The sequence below is a fragment of the Notolepis coatsorum genome (genome assembly GCF_963971535.1).
Source record: "Notolepis coatsorum genome assembly, chromosome: 8".
NCBI classification, from domain to species: Eukaryota; Metazoa; Chordata; class Actinopteri; order Aulopiformes; family Paralepididae; genus Notolepis; species Notolepis coatsorum.
In genome coordinates, this window is record NC_140172.1 from 28,852,238 (window position 1) to 28,872,931 (window position 20,694).

At 41.7% G+C, this 20,694-nt stretch overlaps 2 protein-coding genes across 2 annotated transcripts; both read left to right on the forward strand.

Moving 5' to 3' along the window:
- Positions 1–295: 295 nt before the first annotated feature.
- Positions 296–14,971, forward strand: LOC311233377 (pleiotropic regulator 1-like; the record flags this gene model as incomplete). The annotated part of the gene is made up of 2 exons (XM_084320353.1): positions 296–310; positions 13,541–14,971. 2 exons carry the CDS (start codon positions 296–298, stop codon positions 14,969–14,971), a joined length of 1,446 nt encoding a protein of 481 aa, XP_084176479.1.
- A 335-nt stretch (positions 14,972–15,306) lies between these two features.
- LOC311233378 (pleiotropic regulator 1-like) lies at positions 15,307–20,333 on the forward strand (the record flags this gene model as incomplete). Its single annotated transcript, XM_084320354.1, has 2 exons — positions 15,307–15,315; positions 18,903–20,333. The coding sequence occupies 2 exons, from the start codon at positions 15,307–15,309 to the stop codon at positions 20,331–20,333; spliced, it is 1,440 nt and encodes a 479-aa protein (XP_084176480.1).
- Between the last annotated feature and the right edge of the window lie 361 nt (positions 20,334–20,694).

Here is a 20,694-nt window from a genome sequence, read left to right on the forward strand (position 1 = left end):
TTTTCTTTATGTATCTTAGCATATCTGTTTACCCTATACATTCAGAATGCCACCACCAGTGTATTTTTTATTCCGTTGAATTTTTTTTACCTCCACTAAAATAAATGTAGAAATTAAAGTAACTATGATTTCGCTTAATTTGCCCTCAAAATACAAACATATTCTAATAAAGGATCTAAATAAGAACACTGTTGGTTGGTGTGTTCTGCACTAGAACCATATCCGGGACCAGAACAGGGATGCAATGTATGTGGAACCAAAACCAAAATACCCTCCAACCACCACTGCGCCAGAAATGTGGATCAACCCAGTCAGAGGTCAGCTATAATACAAGGCTGTGAGATAGTTTCATCCTCCTCACTGCAGATATCTACTATTTACAAATGTTTGTGAAATAAACTTGATTTTATACCCAAAAATATATATTTTCTGTGTTTTGGTCACTTCCTTTCCACTACCTTGCAGTGGGTCATCATTACCATTATCTTACTGTAGGCCTATGTGTTGAATAGCTCCCAACATATCCTGTCTTTTTATGCCCTATGGCAACCTACTCAACAATATTGGAACATGGTCAAAGTGTTGCATAGATGCAACACGTTCTCAAATAGATTAAACGTCATGCCACTGAGTTTCTAGTGGATTAGATAAAAATGTATCATCCTTGTACAGCACAAATACAGTACAATGAAAAGTTTGCATCTAACCAGAGTGCAAGGTAACAGTAAAGTGCAAAACAATATACAATGTAACAAGTGATTATATGGAATAGATATAACAAAGCTACTGAGTAATTGTGCTAATCTAATGTATGTACAGTAATACACATAGATACACTGGTAGTAAGCCATACTATCCAGTGGTATAACAGAGTATATATATAAAGTATATACAGTTTGTGGGTAGTATATACGGGTATGTAAACAGGAATATATGCAGATATATTCATACAGATATAGATAATTGTATATGTACAGTATTGTACATAGCTACCATACAGTGTTATATGGATAAACTATAGATTGAGGTAGGTAGTTATGATTACAATGTAAGTACAGAGTTAGTGACATTGCCAGTCATAGAGCTGCTTTCCATTAAAAAGCAAAAGGGGAAAATAACATGGCCGCAGTCACAATATTGAGGAGATATGCAGTGAAATGCGGGGGGTCCCGCCCGCAACGATGTGCATAATACAATAGTAATATATAATAAGAATCCAACCAATAGAACAACATAGTGCAATAAACAACTAAATAAGTAGGGCATATCGGTATCTGTACATGAGTTATTTACAGAGCATGGTAGGACATGCTAGGTCCTGTGATAGTGCAATACACTGTTAGCTACGGATGAGGCACTGGGTCTTTACAGTATGTACACTGCTATACAATGGTATATTATACAATCTTAAGCTCTACTATACTACTCTTAAAGTGACCTTTCCTTCTGTAAAGTGACCTTACGTGTGAGCGTGTGCAGCATGAGTGTGTGTGCTCATGTTAAAGTAGCTGCTAGTGTGTGAGCGTGTACAGTGTGTGTGTTGTGTGTGTGCTCATGTGTTTTTGTGCGTGGAGAGTTCAGTGTTCAAGGCTCTGATGGCCTGGGGGAAGAAGCTGAGCCGAAGTCTCTCTGTCCTAGTTACTGGTGTTCGCAGGCGTTTGCCTGACCGCAGCAGCATGAACAGGCTGTTGTTGGGGTGGTGAGGGTCTTTCATTATCCTGCAGGCTCTGGATTTGCACCTCTTGTTGTATAGGACCTGCAGGGTTGGTAGTGCAATACCCGTGGTATGCTCGGCTGAGCGCACCACTCTCTGTAGGGCCTTCTTGTCCTGTGCCGTGCTGTTGCCATACCAGGCAGTGATGTTTCCAGTCAAGATGCTCTCTACAGCTCCGGAGTAGAAGGACTGGAGTATCTTCCCAGATACTCTGAACTTCCATAACTGTCTCAGGTGGTAGAGGCGCTGCTTCGCCCTTTTTACGACTGAGTCTATGTGTGTTGTCCATGTCAGGTCCTCTGAGATGTGGACCCCCAGGTACTTGAAGCTGCTCACCCTGTCCACGGTAGCCCCGTTTATCCTCAGTGGTGTGTGTGTCTCCTGCTGTCTCCTCCTAAAATCCACGATCAGCTCCTTGGTTTTACCAATGTTCAGGAGCAGGCTGTTGTCCTGGCACCAGCGTTCCAGTACCTCAACCTCCTCCCGGTAGGCCTTCTCATCGTTGTCCGAGATCAGCCCCACCACCACTGTGTCGTCCGCAAACTTCACTATGGAGTTGGAGCTGAACTTGGCCACACAGTCGTGTGTGTATAGTGAGTACAGCAGGGGGCTCAGAACACAGCCCTGGGGGGACCCGAATCTCAGGGTGATGGTGTTGGAGGTCTGTCCCCCCACCCTGACCGCCTGGGGCCTTTCACTCAGAAAGTCCAGTATCCAGGCGCTCAGAGCGGAGCTCAGACCCAGCTCGATCAGCTTGCCCACCAGTCTGGTGGGGACTATGGTGTTGAATGCTGAGCTGTAGTCAATGAACAACAGTCTCACATAGCCCCCCTTCTGGCGGTCCAGGTGAGAGAGGGTGCTGTGCAGTACTTGGGAGACCGCATCATCAGCCTGTATGCAAATTGCATAGGGTCCATATCACTGGGGAGGGAGGCACAAATGTGATCCTTGACCAGCCTCTCGAAACATTCCATGGCCACAGAGGTGAGTGCCACCGGTCTGTAGTCATTGAGACCTGTTGGGGAGGGTTTCTTTGGTACAGGGATGATGGTAGACATCTTGAAGCAGGCAGGGACCACTGACTCCGCCAGGGATCGATTAAATATGGCGGTGAACACAGGGGCTATTGGTTAGCACAGGACTTAAGTATGCAACCTGTTATTCCATCTGGGCCAGCAGCCTTTCTGGTGTTCACCTGTGTTACGACCCCTGTGTGTCTAAGGGTAAAGGGCTGTAACATAACAGTTGGTTGACAGAAAAGATGGACCAAGTTTCAAGTTTCTTTAATAGTTGTCATACAGAAGTACAGAATACTTTTATACAAAATGCTTCTTACTGTTACGCTCCACGTTTGTAAACAACAATTATATTTATTGATAGAGGCAAAGGAAGCACATGTAGCTCAAGGGTGAGCCCAGGCCAAAACAACAAACAAACACCACTATACTCCAAATAAACCAATCTAATCTATGGTAAAAGAAATTACATTACCTAAACTACCCTTACCTAACCAAAACAGGAGAAAACAATGTCCAAAGGAAATGGCAGCTCACCCCATCTGTGCTTCCTGAGAAAAAAGAGAAAAAACACATTAATGATACATACAACAAAGGCAGAATATATACAAAAACTAACTATAACTAACAATGCTTTCTCTGTGGCCATACACACACAAGGCAATTTCCACTAAGCACAAAGGCCAATAAACGAAATGCAATATTGTCAAAGTCAAGGTTACAAAATCACACTAGGCCTAGCCTCATGCCAGAGAGAGAGAGAGTGACTGAAGTGAGAAGCCATGTTTTAACAGGTGTGTGGTGATCCATGATTGGGTGGTGTTGATTGAGTGTTGGAGTCTGGAAAACCATCCACCAATCGGTGCTGTGCTGGGTAATGGAAGGGCAGGCCTGGCAGGGACCAATGGTGGAGGGAACAATGGCTGGAGGGAGGAAAGAAAAATGGAGAACACACACACATGGAGACACACACTGGGGAATATATACATTGGGATGTAACACCCCCATACATAAGACAAAAACATGTTTGACACATAACACATACCACCAACAAAACATGTTTTTCTTTAACAACGAGATCCCCACCTCCGAGATAACTTGTACTTCAAAGTAAAGGGCTATGAAAAAAACAAAATAAGCAGTCGGTACAAGTCAAGTCAAGTCAAGTCAGTTTTATTTGTATAGCACGTTTACAAATGACTAACAGCCAAACCAAAGTGCTTCACAACATGATAAAAAACACATACAATGCAATAAAATACACTAGAAAAGAGGTAGAGTACAGTACAGTGCAAAGTGCAAAGTGCAAAGTGCAATAAAAGAGACAAGAAAATTTGATAAAAATGCAGAGTGACAGCTGACGTCATGTATAGATGCTGGGCTAGCTCTGGTCAAAGGCCAGGGAGAAGAGATGTGTTTTGAGCAAGGATTTAAAAACCTCCAGGCTCTGGGCAGATCTTATGTGGAGGGGGAGGCTGTTCCAGAGTCTGGGGGCAGCAGCAGCAAAGGCTCTATCTCCCCTGGTTTTTAGCCTGGTCCTAGGCACCTCCAGCAGCAGCTGGTCAGCAGACCTTAAGGCTCTGGATGGGGTGGGGTGATGTAGGAGCTCAGCTAGGTACGGTGGAGCCAGCCCGTGTAGTGCTTTAAAAACAGTCAGTAAAAGTTTAAAATCAATACGGAAACGGACGGGGAGCCAGTGGAGAGAAGCCAGAACTGGTGTAATGTGGTCACGTTTCCTGGTACCGGAAAGCAGGCGGGCAGCCGCATTTTGTACCAGTTGCAGGCGACGAAGCAGCAACTGGTCAATGCCGATATACAACGCATTGCAGTAATCCAGCCGGGTCGAGATAAAGGCATGGATCACCCTCTCCAGATCCTTCTGGGAGAGGTATGGTTTGGTCTTGGCTAGGAGTCTGAGGTGGAAAAAGCTAGTTTGGACCACCGAACTAACCTGCTTATCAAATTAAAAATTTCTGTCGAAGATTACTCCAAGGTTTCTGACAGAGGAGCGGATATTTGAGCCCAGGGGGCCTAGAGCAATGGCTGTAGGGTCAGGTGAATCATTACTAAATAAAATTATCAACAACAATGAACCAGTCAACAAACAATACCACGACCACAACACCAGAGGGAGCTCAACAAATCATGTTAAACCCAGATTCGGCTCAAACAAGGGACTAAACACGTTTAGCAATTATGCCATCGGCGTATTTAGACTATCAGTAGGGCACGTGCCCTACTGATGATCATCTGTGCCCCAGTGATAATTTTTTTTTTTTAACAAATGTTTTTATTTTCCCTTTTTTAACATGATCAAATGATCATTTAACATGATCAAATAATTATTATAATATTTTTTACTTCGCTTTGAAATATTTTACACTGCATTTATCTTGTTGAAATCCTCCAACAGGCTCTTTTTTGTAAGTTGACTGGTTTGCACACCAATAATACAGTGCAATAATAGAATAGTAGAATAGATAGTAAAATTATGCAATAGAATGGCCAGAGTAAAATAGTGCTACAGTACAATCAACAGCGGGGTGTATTAGAAGGCTATGGTGAAGAGGTACGTTTTTAGCTTATTTCTGAAAATATTAAGAGATCTAGCTTCCCTAATGTCCATAGGTAGTGTGTTCCAGGTTACAGGTTGAAAAAGCCCTCAGCTCGGAACTAGGCAAAATCTGCATATGGCTCGCCGACAACAAACAAAATAAGCAGTCGGTACAACAATGAACCAGTCAACAAACAATACCACGACCACAACACCAGAGGGAGCTCCACAAATCATGTAAAACCCAGATTCGGCTCAAACAAGGGACTAAACACGTTTCGCAATTATGCCACATCAATGTGGAATGCCCTACCTAAAGCTGTAAAGGAATGTGAATCACTACCCACTTTCAAAAACACTCTCAAAAAACACCTACGTGAGACTGCAATTCGAAACTGGCCCCTACAAATGTCCTAACCTAGTTGTACAGTAAATGACCAAGTAAGGCTTTGTCAGTATTCCAATGTACAGTGTAAAATGTGTGTGTGTCCCCTACCCAACCCCCCCCCACCTCCAATGTACAGCCCTCACCCACCCACCCAACCCCACCCCACCCACCCAACCTCCTCCAATGTACAGTTTCTACGCCAAATGTATATACACTCTTTTTCTGGACACTTTTGTATCACAAACAGTACTGTATTTGCAAATCTGATATGTCATAAATGTATAGATGTAGCAGTACTGTCTATCTGTATGTCATGTATGTCATATATGTTATGATGAATTGAAAATGGGGAACCCTGATGTAAACAAGACGAAAGTCTTTCTCTGGTCTGCATCCCCTTAACAATTGTATGTATTGAGCTGTACTGTACTGTACTGTACCCATTCTGCAATCTGTTAATAAACTTTTCAATCAATCAATCAATCAATCCATAACTTTGGTGCATAGTTAGCAAAGGCTGCATCCCTGATTTTCTTTAGACTGTGGCTTGGAACCTTCAATAGACCAGTAGTAGATGATCGCAATGTTTATACTTTGTATATAAGGAGGAGGACCTTGAAATCAATTCTAAATGTTACCAGAAGCCAGTGTAGGTTACTTACTTGTAACTTCGGGTTTGATCCAAGGAGTAAGTTGCCCCATATTGCTCTGTAACATTTCTCTTTTTGTTATAGGACCGACTAGTAGGATTTCAGTTTTGCCCTCATTTAATTTTAGGAAGTTGTTCGTCATCCATTTGTTTATTGCTAAGAGACAGGCGGAAATGGAGTTTATAGCTGTGTGATCATTTGGTTCAGCGGAGATGTACAATTGTGTGTCATCTGCGTAACTATGGAAACATACATTGTGCTTTCTAATGATGTCTCCTCAATGTTCAATGTTCAATGCAATGTTCAATGCAAGTAAAGCACTTTAAACTTTAAGTATGACTAAATGCTTTCTTGACTATATATATAGTAACTGTTCCAAAATGCATAGATTTATATGTATTTTAGGGGTTTGGGTGGCTAGCTCTTTTTAATATAAATGTCAGATTGTTTTATTTATTTCATAGATTTCTATGCATTTCAGGAGTTTGGGGGGCTGGCTCCCCAAAATAATTAAATAACATAACCCTAACCTAACCCTAAAACCGAAATAAAGTAAAAAAAAAAATAGTTACAAAATCCACCCATTTTCGCCCACAAACCGGCCAAAACCGTTTTTGGTGCCCTACTGAAGTGCTGTGTCTAGATACGCCCCTGAATTATGCCACATCAATGTGGAACGCCCTACCCAAAGCTGTAAAGGAATGTCGGTCCGTGTACGTTTTGATAGTTCGTTTTTAGTTTCAAACGGAAATACGAAAAAAACGAGAAAAATAACTGTAATACGAGGTGTTTTCCTATTTCCGTTTGAAAAACCAAAATCGAAAAAACTGGGAAAAACTGAAATACGGAGCTGTTTTTCGTATTTTGGTGTCAGAATCAAATGAAAAAAAGGAGTAAATAATGGGCCGATTTTGGTCCGTGTACGTTTTGATAGTTCGTTTTTAGTTTTTGATGTGAAGAATGGAGAACGGAACCACGTGACAAGTACGCTTAAAAAAAAAGCCATGCACGGTCTAACGTTAACGAATATGTATAACGTTATGAATAAAATACATAAATACATGCATACAGATCTATACCAGGGTAACGTTATGATACATACATTTTTTGTTTTGTGCATTTCATTTAGACATGATCTTTTATGTGAAGTAATAGCCTAATAATATGGAAATAGCCTGTGTGGTCTGTCACAAATAGTGTTGTCTAAACGCACGTTACCCAACAGATATTCTAGTTCAGTGGTCGGCAATAGGCCCCCCGCAGGCCGAAATAGGTCCGCCAGCAATAATATCTGCCCGTCAGATTATTTTGAGAATATGATTTGTGATGAAGACTCGCGGTCTTGTGATTCGAATTTCCGCGGTCAATAATTCTTAAGCGAAATGTTTTTAAAACACAAAGGACAGCTCTTTCCTATAGACAATGAGCTACAACCATATTTTCACCTAAACGAGGCGAGCCGGCCTCGGAGCTGTACATTTAATAATAATAATATTGATCTATATGTGCAGTCGGCCTTGAGGCAAGTGCGCAGCCAGGGACCGTCTAAAAAGTGCAACACCGAAAAGAGACACTACAAAAAGATTCAATAACCTCACTGTCATACAGTGTATAGTGTCACCAAAATCACTGCACACATCATCAGTGGTATCCTATTATATTATAGTGTTATACTACAACACTTAGATTTGGAAAAAATGCTTTTTCATAATTCTGGGGATTTTGTATAGGAAAAAACATTAAATATCTTCACTCTTATAGAGTGTAGTGTCACCAAACTCACTGCACACATCAATGTTATCCTACTGGTTATCCTCTTGACTAGCTCGTAGAGGGGGTGGGAGGGATTCTCCAGGATAGCAGCTAGCTTCCTTCTCATCCCCCTCTCTGCCATCACCTCTAGTCTGACCAGCTCGACTCCCACCACAGAGCTCAGCTTGTTCAGTTTGTTGGTGTCCCTTGAGTTGATGTAGCCCCCCCAGCATAGAAGAAGACGCTGGCCACTACAGACTAGAATGACTGCAGCAGTGACACATTGAAGGACCGGCCCACAGCAAAAAGACCAGTGTTGAATTAACTCTTCTTTAACTCCAAAACAGAGTTAAAGTAACACTAAGGGGATTAGACAAAATAACACTGCTCTGAGTAAACATTTTACTATTTGGGAGTGTTAATTGCACTCCCTAAAGTGTCAAGTTATCAACTCTGAATTTTTTTTAAATGAATTTTATATACGTAGGCCTATATATTAATTATAAGAATGAATTCCATAAACAAAATCATTTTCAAAAATTAAATGTATTGTTCTCCCTTGGTCAATACAGCTGAATTAAAACATCATGAATGAAGGTATAATGTACAACAGGGTTAGCAATTAAAAAATGTTTCCAGGGCTTTTTTTGCCCCCCTTAATTGATTTTCGGGTTTTTTTTTAATTTTATTTCGGGGACACCGCATTTTTTTTATGAAAATTAACATAGATTATAAAACATTGTCGACACTTTTTTTTACAGTCTTCGTCCCTATGTTTGATAACGTAATGTTAATGTCTCCATATATAGGGCTCTACGCTAACCTTTTTCCCAAGGAGCACATGTGCTCCTAAATACAATTTTAATAAATAAAATCTAAATAAAGATTTAGGAGCACACAAAGAAATTTAGGAGCACAGTGAAAATTGTTCAAGTAACACAGAGTTTATTAACAAACTATTACATGCATATTATACTGTGCGTGTGCATACTAAGGGCTAAACCTCTGTGCAAATAGCACATACCACCAAAATCACAAATTGGCCCATGCCTATACTAGACGCAAAGGATATCAGTTGTCAAGCTGCTTTTGTATGTTGTAGTCTTGTCACGATACCAACATCTTGACTTTAGGTAGGATAGGAATGGCAATGGAATATATTATTAGATGACAGAACATGGAAAATTCTTTATACAATTATTTAATTCATTATAATTGAAACGCTATTGAATAATAGTTAATTAATAGTTAATACAATTATTCTGTTACAGCTACAACCAGGGGCGGACTGGGACACAAATTCAGCCCGGGACATTCAGACGCACCAGCTCACGCACCGGCCCACGCACCGGCCCACGCACCGGCCCACGCACCGGCTCACGCACCGGCCCACGCACCGGCCCACGCACCGGCCCACACACCGGCCCACACAACGGCCGTTATGAAACACTCGTCCAGTATTAAACAACCCAAGGCTGTGGCTAAGGAGTCAACATCAGGGAAACCAAATCTACACCCCGCCCCTAGATGTGCACTCGTTCACAGTGCACGCACACACACACACACGCGCACGCACGCACGCACGCACGCACGCACGCACGCACGCACGCACGCACGCACGCACGCACGCACGCACGCACGCACGCACGCACGCACGCACGCACGCACACACACACACACACACACACACACACACACACACACACACACACACACACACACACACACACACACACACACACACACACACACACACACACACATATATACCGTTGGCGTTACTTCCTGTCATTGGCATACGTTCTTTTTTTTTTACTAACATTTTAGTGCCTCATTAGCCTAGGGATTAAGGATACATGAAGTATTAACTACACCATAATAATATTGAGGTTTTGATCCATAGAAAGGTCTGTGCTACACAATTTCAGTTAGATTAGATTTATTGTCCTTTAATTTTGCACTCATGACATTAGTCTGTATGTCTGTGTGTGTCTCTCTCTCTCTCTCTCTCTCTCTCTCTCTCTCTCTCTCTCTCTCTCTCTCTCTCTCTCTCTCTCTCTCTCTCTCTCTCTCTCAGCTTGGAATGATGGAATCATCCATGATAAATTAACTTTGACTTGAATGAATGCCCATTCTTTCTCTAGAACTATACAGATTGACAAATGTTTCATTATGCACTATACAACTAAGGTTAATAAGTTATAATTAAGATATCAACTGTATACGATTTATTTAGGATAACTAAAGCCAGGACTTTACTAAAAGTTGACACTCACAGTAATTTCTTCCAGAACAAGCTTAAAATAGCAAAAGATATAATGGTTGATCATTTGTCTGTCTGTCTGTCCGTCTGTCTGTCTGTCTGTCTGTCTGTCTGTCTGTCTGTCTGTCTGTCCGTCTGTCCGTCCGTCTGTCTGTCTGTCTGTCTGTCTGTCTGTCTGTCTGTCTGTCTGTCTGTCTGTCTGTCTGTCTGTCTGTCTGTCTGTCTGTCTGTCTGTCTGTCTGTCTGTCTGTCTGTCTGTCTGTCTGTCTGTCTCTCTCTCTCTCTCTCTCTTTCTCTCACACCTTTGTAAAACACTCACGAGACCAAAAAAAAAAGCCTTTGAAAACAATATGTAAAGATATATAAGATGGTATATATATACATATTGTTCACACTAGGTGAGGCATAAGACATGGTGTTTACACATTCAAGTGGTTAGGGCTGGGCAATATAACGAAAAAAAAAATCGATTTTGTCTTTCTTGCCTGCAACTTAAAGTAATGGCTTTGCTTGTCCAAATGACAATACTGACCAAATTAAGATTTCTTTTTCTCTTGTCCATTTATTTTGTTTGCTTTCTAATGTAAAATACAGTTTGAAACCGTCTGTACACAGTAGGCTATGTGTGCTAGCAGAGCTAGTCTCCAGTCACGAGTCACGGTGGTTTGTCCACCAAAAAAGCGCCAAAAGATAGAAAAGAAACTAGCAGAGCTAGAACTGTTCATCTCCCCTGGTGCCACAGCCAGCAGAGAAGCCTGTTTACTTTCGCTTTCAAACCAGCTGCAGCCTGAGAACTGGAGTGTGAGGGGCTGTAACACTAAAGATGGCGGCAACAACAAAGAATTGCTGCAAAATAAACATACATCTGTTGGTCTGTCGGTCTACAAGATACACTACACGACCAAGGTACCCATGTACATGTCAAAATACTTCCCAAAGGTCAGTGAATACCACGATCACAACACCAGAGGGAGCTCCACAAATCATGTGAAACCCAGATTCGGCTCAAACAAGGGACTAAACACGTTTCGCAATTATGCCACATCAATGTGGAACGCCCTACCCAAAGCTGTAAAGGAATGTGAATCACTACCCACTTTCAAAAACACTCTCAAAGAACACCTACGGGAGACTGCAATTCGAAACTGGCCCCTACAAATGTCCTAACCCAGTTGTACAGTAAAGACCAAGTATGGCTTTGTCAGTATTCCAATGTACAGTGCCCCCCCCCTACCCAACCCCCCCCCCCCACCTTCAATGTACAGCCCCACCCAACCCCACCCCACCTACCCAACCTCCTCCAATGTACAGTTTCTATGTCAAATGTATGTCAGTATTCCAATGTATAGTGTCCCCCCCCTACCCAACCCCCCCCCCTCTATCTCTCCTCAAGTAGATAATGTATTTTTTTTTGGGTTATCAATGAATACAAAAAATGTCATGTATTAACTAGAATTGCCACAGTTATCTACAATAGCAACGCTAAAGAAGTGCCAACCACATATTATTATAATAATTCATCCAGTTTTCTTTTAAGTGTTTTGGTTAATCACAGTGTTTACCAATCGTATATTATCGTTTTTTTTGTTTCAGTGTTATTTTTGATTACATCACTAACAAAATAATAAAAGAAAAAAGACTAATTTAATCAGATTAATCACTTTATTCAAATTGAGGATTTAGTTTGAGGATATAAAAAAATATATAAAATCTATAAAGAAATTGAGACATTTTTATTAACATTTTTAAATTAAAAATGAAGGTTCGAACGTCCGTACGAAAAACCCTGACGAAGTTTGAATCACTATATTCAAATTGAGGATTTAGTTTGAGGATAAAAAATAATAATAATAAAGAATTTATATTAAAACAAAAAATTTATTTACATTTTTTTATTAAAAATGAAGAACCCTGACGAAGTTTGAATCCCAAAAACAGGCTTCGGGGACAGCCTTACCAAACATTATTATTATTCAAATGGAACTCAAACATGTTCCGTTGTGATGTCACAGTATGATGTCATAATAGAACATTCTAGAACATTTGTGATGTCACAGTATGATGTCATAATTAGTGCTGTCAGGCGATTAAAAAAAGTAATCTAATTAATTACAGGATTTGTAATTAATTAATCGAATTAATCGCATTTTAATCGCATAACCATTTTATGCCTGATATTCTATATTCTATAACCATATTTCAAATTGCATGTGTCCGGATGGCAGAATTCAGTACTCTATCAACAAAACCTTCTGTTTAATCATCTTCCATCTATTAATTTGCTTAGATTTTTCAGGTCTGGTCAATTTTAGCATGGTGTTATTCACAGTCAAAGATAAAAAAAAATTTAATTGATATTCTCATTTGGTTCATTACAATTTACTCAAGCTTAGTAACAGACACAGTATTTCTGACACTGGGAATACATTCCCTGAGATCCAAAGATGTCCCTAGAATCAGATACCAAGAACATGCAAATGGACCATATAAAAAAAAGTCTGTAAATGTGTATTCTACGTTCTTATGGAATGAATGAGATAAAAAAATAAAATTATTTAATTTCCTTTTTTTTTGTAATTAATTTTGAGTTAATTTTCATAACGTGATAATTTGCTGTGTAATTAATTAATCCAATTAACGCGATAAACTGACAGCCCTAGTCATAATAGAACATTCTAGAACATTTGTGATGTCACAGTATGATGTCATAATAGAACATTCTAGAACATTTGTGATGTCACAGTATGATGTCATAATAGAACATTCTAGAACATTTTGATGTCACAGTATGATGTCATGATAGAACATTCTAGAACATTTGTGATGTCACAGTATGTCATGATAGAACATTCTAGAACATTTGTGATGTCACAGTATGATGTCATGATAGAACATTCTAGAACATTTGTGTATCTATATATATTCAACAATTCGATCAGGATGGACTCAACAAGGGCCTGAAGGCAGAAACCAGCAAGTAGTTTTACGGCTTGCGCCCTACTAAGGAATTTCCTGTGTGGAGTCGGCGGTGACTTTTGGAGACTGGGAAAATACAGTTTTCTTACCTTGTAGTAGTATTGACAGGAGAAAGCAGGAAAGTAGATTTAGGACCACTTCTGTAAAGAGATACCATTTGGCTATCCTTATTTACCCTGTGGACCTTGCTTTTCTTTATCAACGGACGTACTACTCACGATCACAAGGTGAAGATGTCCGTGAAGCTGAAATCAGACTTTGCTGCTGTGATGCACATGCCTGTCCTAAAGGAAGGAGGGAAGGACCGACCCCCACAGATCATGCCTGCTGGTGGTGTGCTCGGTCCGCATAGCTACACAGAGCCAGGAGGAGACGACCCAGAGTACCTGATCACCGGGACCCACGCTTACCCCGCTGGACCTGGCATCGCCTTGACGGCTGACTCCAAGCTACACAGGTTGCCTAGTGAGGGAGGAGTCAACGCCCTGGCCCTCACTCTGCCGCCCTCTCAAGCCAGGCTGGATGCCAGTCGCACAGCAGCCAGTGTTGGTGATATCCACAGACATGCTGTGGGAGCGGAAAGATCCCTGCCTCACTCAAACACGGTGTCACTCATGGAAGGAGGTGGTACCAAAAACACCGCCCTCGCCAGGAAAGCACCGACTATGCCCAAACCCCAGTGGCATCCCCCATGGAAGCTGTTTCGGGTCATCAGTGGTCATCTGGGCTGGGTGAGGTCCATAGCCGTGGAACCAGGAAATCAATGGTTTGCCACTGGATCTGCCGACAGAACCATCAAGATCTGGGACATGGCCAGTGGGAAGCTGAAGCTCTCTCTGACTGGACACATCAGCACAGTGCGGGGTGTGGCTGTCAGCACCCGCAGCCCGTACCTGTTCTCCTGTGGAGAAGACAAGCAAGTCAAGTGCTGGGACCTGGAGTACAACAAGGTCATCAGGCACTTCCATGGACACCTCAGTGCTGTGTATGGTTTAGACCTGCATCCCACCATCGACGTGCTGGTGACCTGCGGCCGAGACGCCACAGCCAGGGTGTGGGATATCAGGACCAAAGCCAACGTACACACCCTGTCGGGCCACACCAACACCGTGGCCACAGTGAGGTGCCAGGCGGCCGAGCCACAGATCATCACAGGCAGCCACGACTCAACCATTAGGCTGTGGGATCTGATTGCTGGGAAGACCAGAGCCACTCTGACCAACCACAAGAAGTCTGTCCGCTCTGTGGTGTTGCACCCCCGACAATACACCTTTGCTTCTGGCTCTGCCGACAACATCAAACAGTGGATGTTCCCGGATGGGAACTTCATCCAAAATCTGTCTGGACACAACGCCATCATCAACACACTGGCCGTCAACTCCGACGGCGTCTTGGTGTCTGGAGCCGACAACGGAACCATCCACATGTGGGACTGGAGAACGGGTTACAACTTCCAGCGCATCCACGCCGCCGTGCAGCCCGGGTCCCTGGACAGCGAGTCCGGGATCTTCGCCTGCATGTTCGACAACTCGGAGAGCAGACTGATCACCGCAGAGGCCGACAAGACCATTAAAGTGTACAAGGAGGACGACACAGCGACGGAGGAAAGCCATCCAGTCAACTGGAAACCAGAGATCCTCAAGAGGAAAAGATTTTAGAAATGTTCTGTTTCTTTTTTTTTTTTTTTTTTATTGTTAATTATTCATATTGTCATAGAACCCATCTTACAAAAACATTTCTACCAGTCTGTTGTAGATACAAATCCATTTGTTTTACTTAATTGTTCATCCTTAACTCTTTATTTATATGTTTGTGAAATAAACTTGATTTTATACCCAAAAATATATATTTTCTGTGTTTTGGTCACTTCCTTTCCACTACCTTGCAGTGGGTCATCATTACCATTATCTTACTGTAGGCCTATGTGTTGAATAGCTCCCAACATGTCCTGTCTTTTTATGCCCTATGGCAACCTACTCAACAATATTGGAACATGGTCAAAGTGTTGCATAGATGCAACGCGTTCTCAAATAGATTAAACGTCATGCCACTGAGTTTCTAGTGGATTAGATAAAAATGTATCATCCTTGTACAGCACAAATCATTGTATACTTGTATGCCGTGACAATTAAAACTCTTGACTTGATACAGTACAATGAAAAGTTTGCATCTAACCAGAGTGCAAGGTAACAGTAAAGTGCAAAACAATATACAATGTAACAAGTGATTATATGGAATAGATATAACAAAGCTACTGAGTAATTGTGCTAATCTAATGTATGTACAGTAATACACAGATACACTGGTAGTAAGCCATACTATCCAGTGGTATAACAGAGTATATATATAAAGTATATACAGTGTGTGGGTAGTATATACGGGTATGTAAACAGGAATATATGCATATATATTCATACAGATATATATAAATGTATATGTACAGTATTGTACATAGCTACCATACAGTGTTATATGGATAAACTATAGATTGAGGTAGGTAGTTATGATTACAATGTAAGTACAGAGTTAGTGACATTGCTTTCATAGAGCTGCTTTCCATTAAAAAGCAAAAGGGGAAAATAACATGGCCGCAGTCACAATATTGAGGAGATATGCAGTGAAATGCGGGGGGTCCCGCCCGCAACGATGTGCATAATACAATAGTAATATATAATAAGAATCCAACCAATAGAACAACATTGTGCAATAAACAACTAAATAAGTAGGGCATATCGGTATCTGTACATGAGTTATTTACAGAGCATGGTAGGACATGCTAGGTCCTGTGATAGTGCAATACACTGTTAGCTACGGATGAGGCACTGGGTCTTTACAGTATGTACACACAACTTATTTTTTACAAAGTGTTGAACAGAAGCTATTGGACGCCTAGTAAACTGGCCAGACTGAAATTAAGGGACAGTGACATCTGCTGGAGATGTGAGAAGGAGACAGGCACTTTACTGCACATGTTGTACGAATGTGAGAAGGTCCGGAAAATGTGGGATCAAATTGTGATATTCCTAAGTAAGGTCTTGAATGTGAAGATAAATAACGCCCCAATGGCATGTGTTTTGGGTATAGTACCGAAAGGGATTAAACTGCCTAAATACCGGGGAATGTGGTATAGAATGGCCATGATATCAGGATGTAGAATTGCATTACGACATTGGAAATCACCTGTTGATATTACTTTTAAAGAATGGATGGAACTAATGTTCCGGACAGCATCATATGAAAGGGTGACGTATAGAGTCGCAGGGAGAGAGGATATTTTCGCTGAGGTATGGGACAGTTTTCTACACCTGACTGAACGGTCTGGGGACAAATGATTAAGATGGGATTACAATATTATCAAGGATGAATATGAAAAAGGGGATTTGATCTGACGGTACCTGTGCTTTATAATGTATTGTGTATATATGTACATATATTTTATGTCCGGATGGTGTGTCTATGGAACGGTCACTGTCTCTATCACACTCACATGTGCGCAGGTATAGCCGCATACAAGTATCTAGGATACACATATTCATATGTGTACATAATAGGTTTACACACACTCATATACACAAGGATAAGGTATACACGTCAGGGGCACACATACATGCACATACTCATTTATAGGAAATAGGCTTACACATACCTACATATACACATAGTTGAAATATAAGCTTTCACTGACACATAAGGGGGATACACATGTATATAGGAGACACACACATACGTAGCTGAGACGCACATATATATACACATCTGAGATATACACTCACATAGGGGGCAGAGGCACACATGGATACGAAACACACACAAGAGATAGGAGTACAGTCACATACCAGGAAGATGCACACACACACATATGAGGCATGTACACATGCTTACGTGATACACGTACCCACATACATGTGTCGGAGACATGCGTGCATGCATGTTATCATGCACAACTGCATATGTCTGGGGCGCTTTCTCTCACATGCAATATGGAGAAGGGTGGCATCCCGATAGAGGATGCAGCACATACCTGCTCGAAGGTAGTTCGGTCTACATGCAAGGTATATATATCAGGAATGTATACGCATAATGTATAGTATAGTATGTTTCTTTTTTCGTAAGTCTTTTTTTATTTTCCATGTCAGTTATTAATGTATTTGTATGAGTCCTTTACATGTTTTGTATGTTCTTACAAAAAAGAAAAAGGCAAATCCTGGAAATTGAATATGATGATGTGGAAAGAGATGTTTGGAATGTTGGAGAGATTTGTGCAAAAAAAAAAAAAAAAAAAAAAAAAAAAATGAAAAACCCTGACGAAGTTTGAATCCCAAAAACAGGCTTCGGGGACAGCCTTACCAAACATTATTATTATTCAAATGGAACTCAAACATGTTCCGTTGTGATGTCACAGTATGATGTCATAATAGAACATTCTAGAACATTTGTGATGTCACAGTATGATGTCATAATTAGTGCTGTCAGGCGATTAAAAAAAGTAATCTAATTAATTACAGGATTTGTAATTAATTAATCGAATTAATCGCATTTTAATCGCATAACCATTTTATGCCTGATATTCTATATTCTATAACCATATTTCAAATTGCATGTGTCCGGATGGCAGAATTCAGTACTCTATCAACAAAACCTTCTGTTTAATCATCTTCCATCTATTAATTTGCTTAGATTTTTCAGGTCTGGTCAATTTTAGCATGGTGTTATTCACAGTCAAAGATAAAAAAAAATGTAATTGATATTCTCATTTGGTTCATTACAATTTACTCAAGCCTAGTAACAGACACAGTATTTCTGACACTGGGAATACATTCCCTGAGATCCAAAGATGTCCCTAGAATCAGATACCAAGAACATGCAAATGGACCATATAAAAAAATGTCTGTAAATGTGTATTCTACGTTCTTATGGAATGAATGAGATAAAAAAAAAATTATTTAATTTCCTTTTTTTGTAATTAATTTTGAGTTAATTTTCATAACGTGATAATTTGCTGTGTAATTAATTAATCTAATTAACGCGATAAACTGACAGCCCTAGTCATAATAGAACATTCTAGAACATTTGTGATGTCACAGTATGATGTCATAATAGAACATTCTAGAACATTTGTGATGTCACCGTATGATGTCATAATAGAACATTCTAGAACATTTTGATGTCACAGTATGATGTCATGATAGAACATTCTAGAACATTTGTGATGTCACAGTATGTCATGATAGAACATTCTAGAACATTTGTGATGTCACAGTATGATGTCATGATAGAACATTCTAGAACATTTGTGTATCTATATATATTCAACAATTCTATCAGGATGGACTCAACAAGGGCCTGAAGGCAGAAACCAGCAAGTAGTTTTACGGCTTGCGCCCTACTAAGGAATTTCCTGTGTGGAGTCGGCGGTGACTTTTGGAGACTGGGAAAATACAGTCTTCTTACCTTGTAGTAGTATTGACAGGAGAAAGCAGGAAAGTAGATTTAGGACCACTTCTGTAAAGAGATACCATTTGGCTATCCTTATTTACCCTGTGGACCTTGCTTTTCTTTATCAACGGACGTACTACTCACGATCACAAGGTGAAGATGTCCGTGAAGCTGAAATCAGACTTTGCTGCTGTGATGCACATGCCTGTCCTAAAGGAAGGAGGGAAGGACCGACCCCCACAGATCATGCCTGCTGGTGGTGTGCTCGGTCCGCATAGCTACACAGAGCCAGGAGGAGACGACCCAGAGTACCTGATCACCGGGACCCACGCTTACCCCGCTGGACCTGGCATCGCCTTGACGGCTGACTCCAAGCTACACAGGTTGCCTAGTGAGGGAGGAGTCAACGCCCTGGCCCTCACTCTGCCGCCCTCTCAAGCCAGGCTGGATGCCAGTCGCACAGCAGCCAGTGTTGGTGATATCCACAGACATGCTGTGGGAGCGGAAAGATCCCTGCCTCACTCAAACACGGTGTCACTCATGGAAGGAGGTGGTACCAAAAACACCGCCCTCGCCAGGAAAGCACCGACTATGCCCAAACCCCAGTGGCATCCCCCATGGAAGCTGTTTCGGGTCATCAGTGGTCATCTGGGCTGGGTGAGGTCCATAGCCGTGGAACCAGGAAATCAATGGTTTGTCACTGGATCTGCCGACAGAACCATCAAGATCTGGGACATGGCCAGTGGGAAGCTGAAGCTCTCTCTGACTGGACACATCAGCACAGTGCGGGGTGTGGCTGTCAGCACCCGCAGCCCGTACCTGTTCTCCTGTGGAGAAGACAAGCAAGTCAAGTGCTGGGACCTGGAGTACAACAAGGTCATCAGGCACTTCCATGGACACCTCAGTGCTGTGTATGGTTTAGACCTGCATCCCACCATCGACGTGCTGGTGACCTGCGGCCGAGACGCCACAGCCAGGGTGTGGGATATCAGGACCAAAGCCAACGTACACACCCTGTCGGGCCACACCAACACCGTGGCCACAGTGAGGTGCCAGGCGGCCGAGCCACAGATCATCACAGGCAGCCACGACTCAACCATTAGGCTGTGGGATCTGATTGCTGGGAAGACCAGAGCCACTCTGACCAACCACAAGAAGTCTGTCCGCTCTGTGGTGTTGCACCCCCGACAATACACCTTTGCTTCTGGCTCTGCCGACAACATCAAACAGTGGATGTTCCCAGATGGGAACTTCATCCAAAATCTGTCTGGACACAACGCCATCATCAACACACTGGCCGTCAACTCCGACGGCGTCTTGGTGTCTGGAGCCGACAACGGAACCATCCACATGTGGGACTGGAGAACGGGTTACAACTTCCAGCGCATCCACGCCGCCGTGCAGCCCGGGTCCCTGGACAGCGAGTCCGGGATCTTCGCCTGCATGTTCGACAAGTCGGAGAGCAGACTGATCACCGCAGAGGCCGACAAGACCATTAAAGTGTACAAGGAGGACGACACAGCGACGGAGGAAAGCCATCCAGTCAACTGGAAACCAGAGATCCTCAAGAGGAAAAGATTTTAGAAATGTTCTGTTTCTTTTTTTTTTTTTTTTTTTATTGTTAATTATTCATATTGTCATAGAACCCATCTTACAAAAACATTTCTACCAGTCTGTTGTAGATACAAATCCATTTGTTTTACTTAATTGTTCATCCTTAACTCTTTATTTATATGTTTGTGAAATAAACTTGATTTTATACCCAAAAATATATATTTTCTGTGTTTTGGTCACTTCCTTTCCACTACCTTGCAGTGGGTCATCATTACCATTATCTTACTGTAGGCCTATGTGTTGAATAGCTCCCAACATGTCCTGTCTTTTTATGCCCTATGGCAACCTACTCAACAATATTGGAACATGGTCAAAGTGTTGCATAGATGCA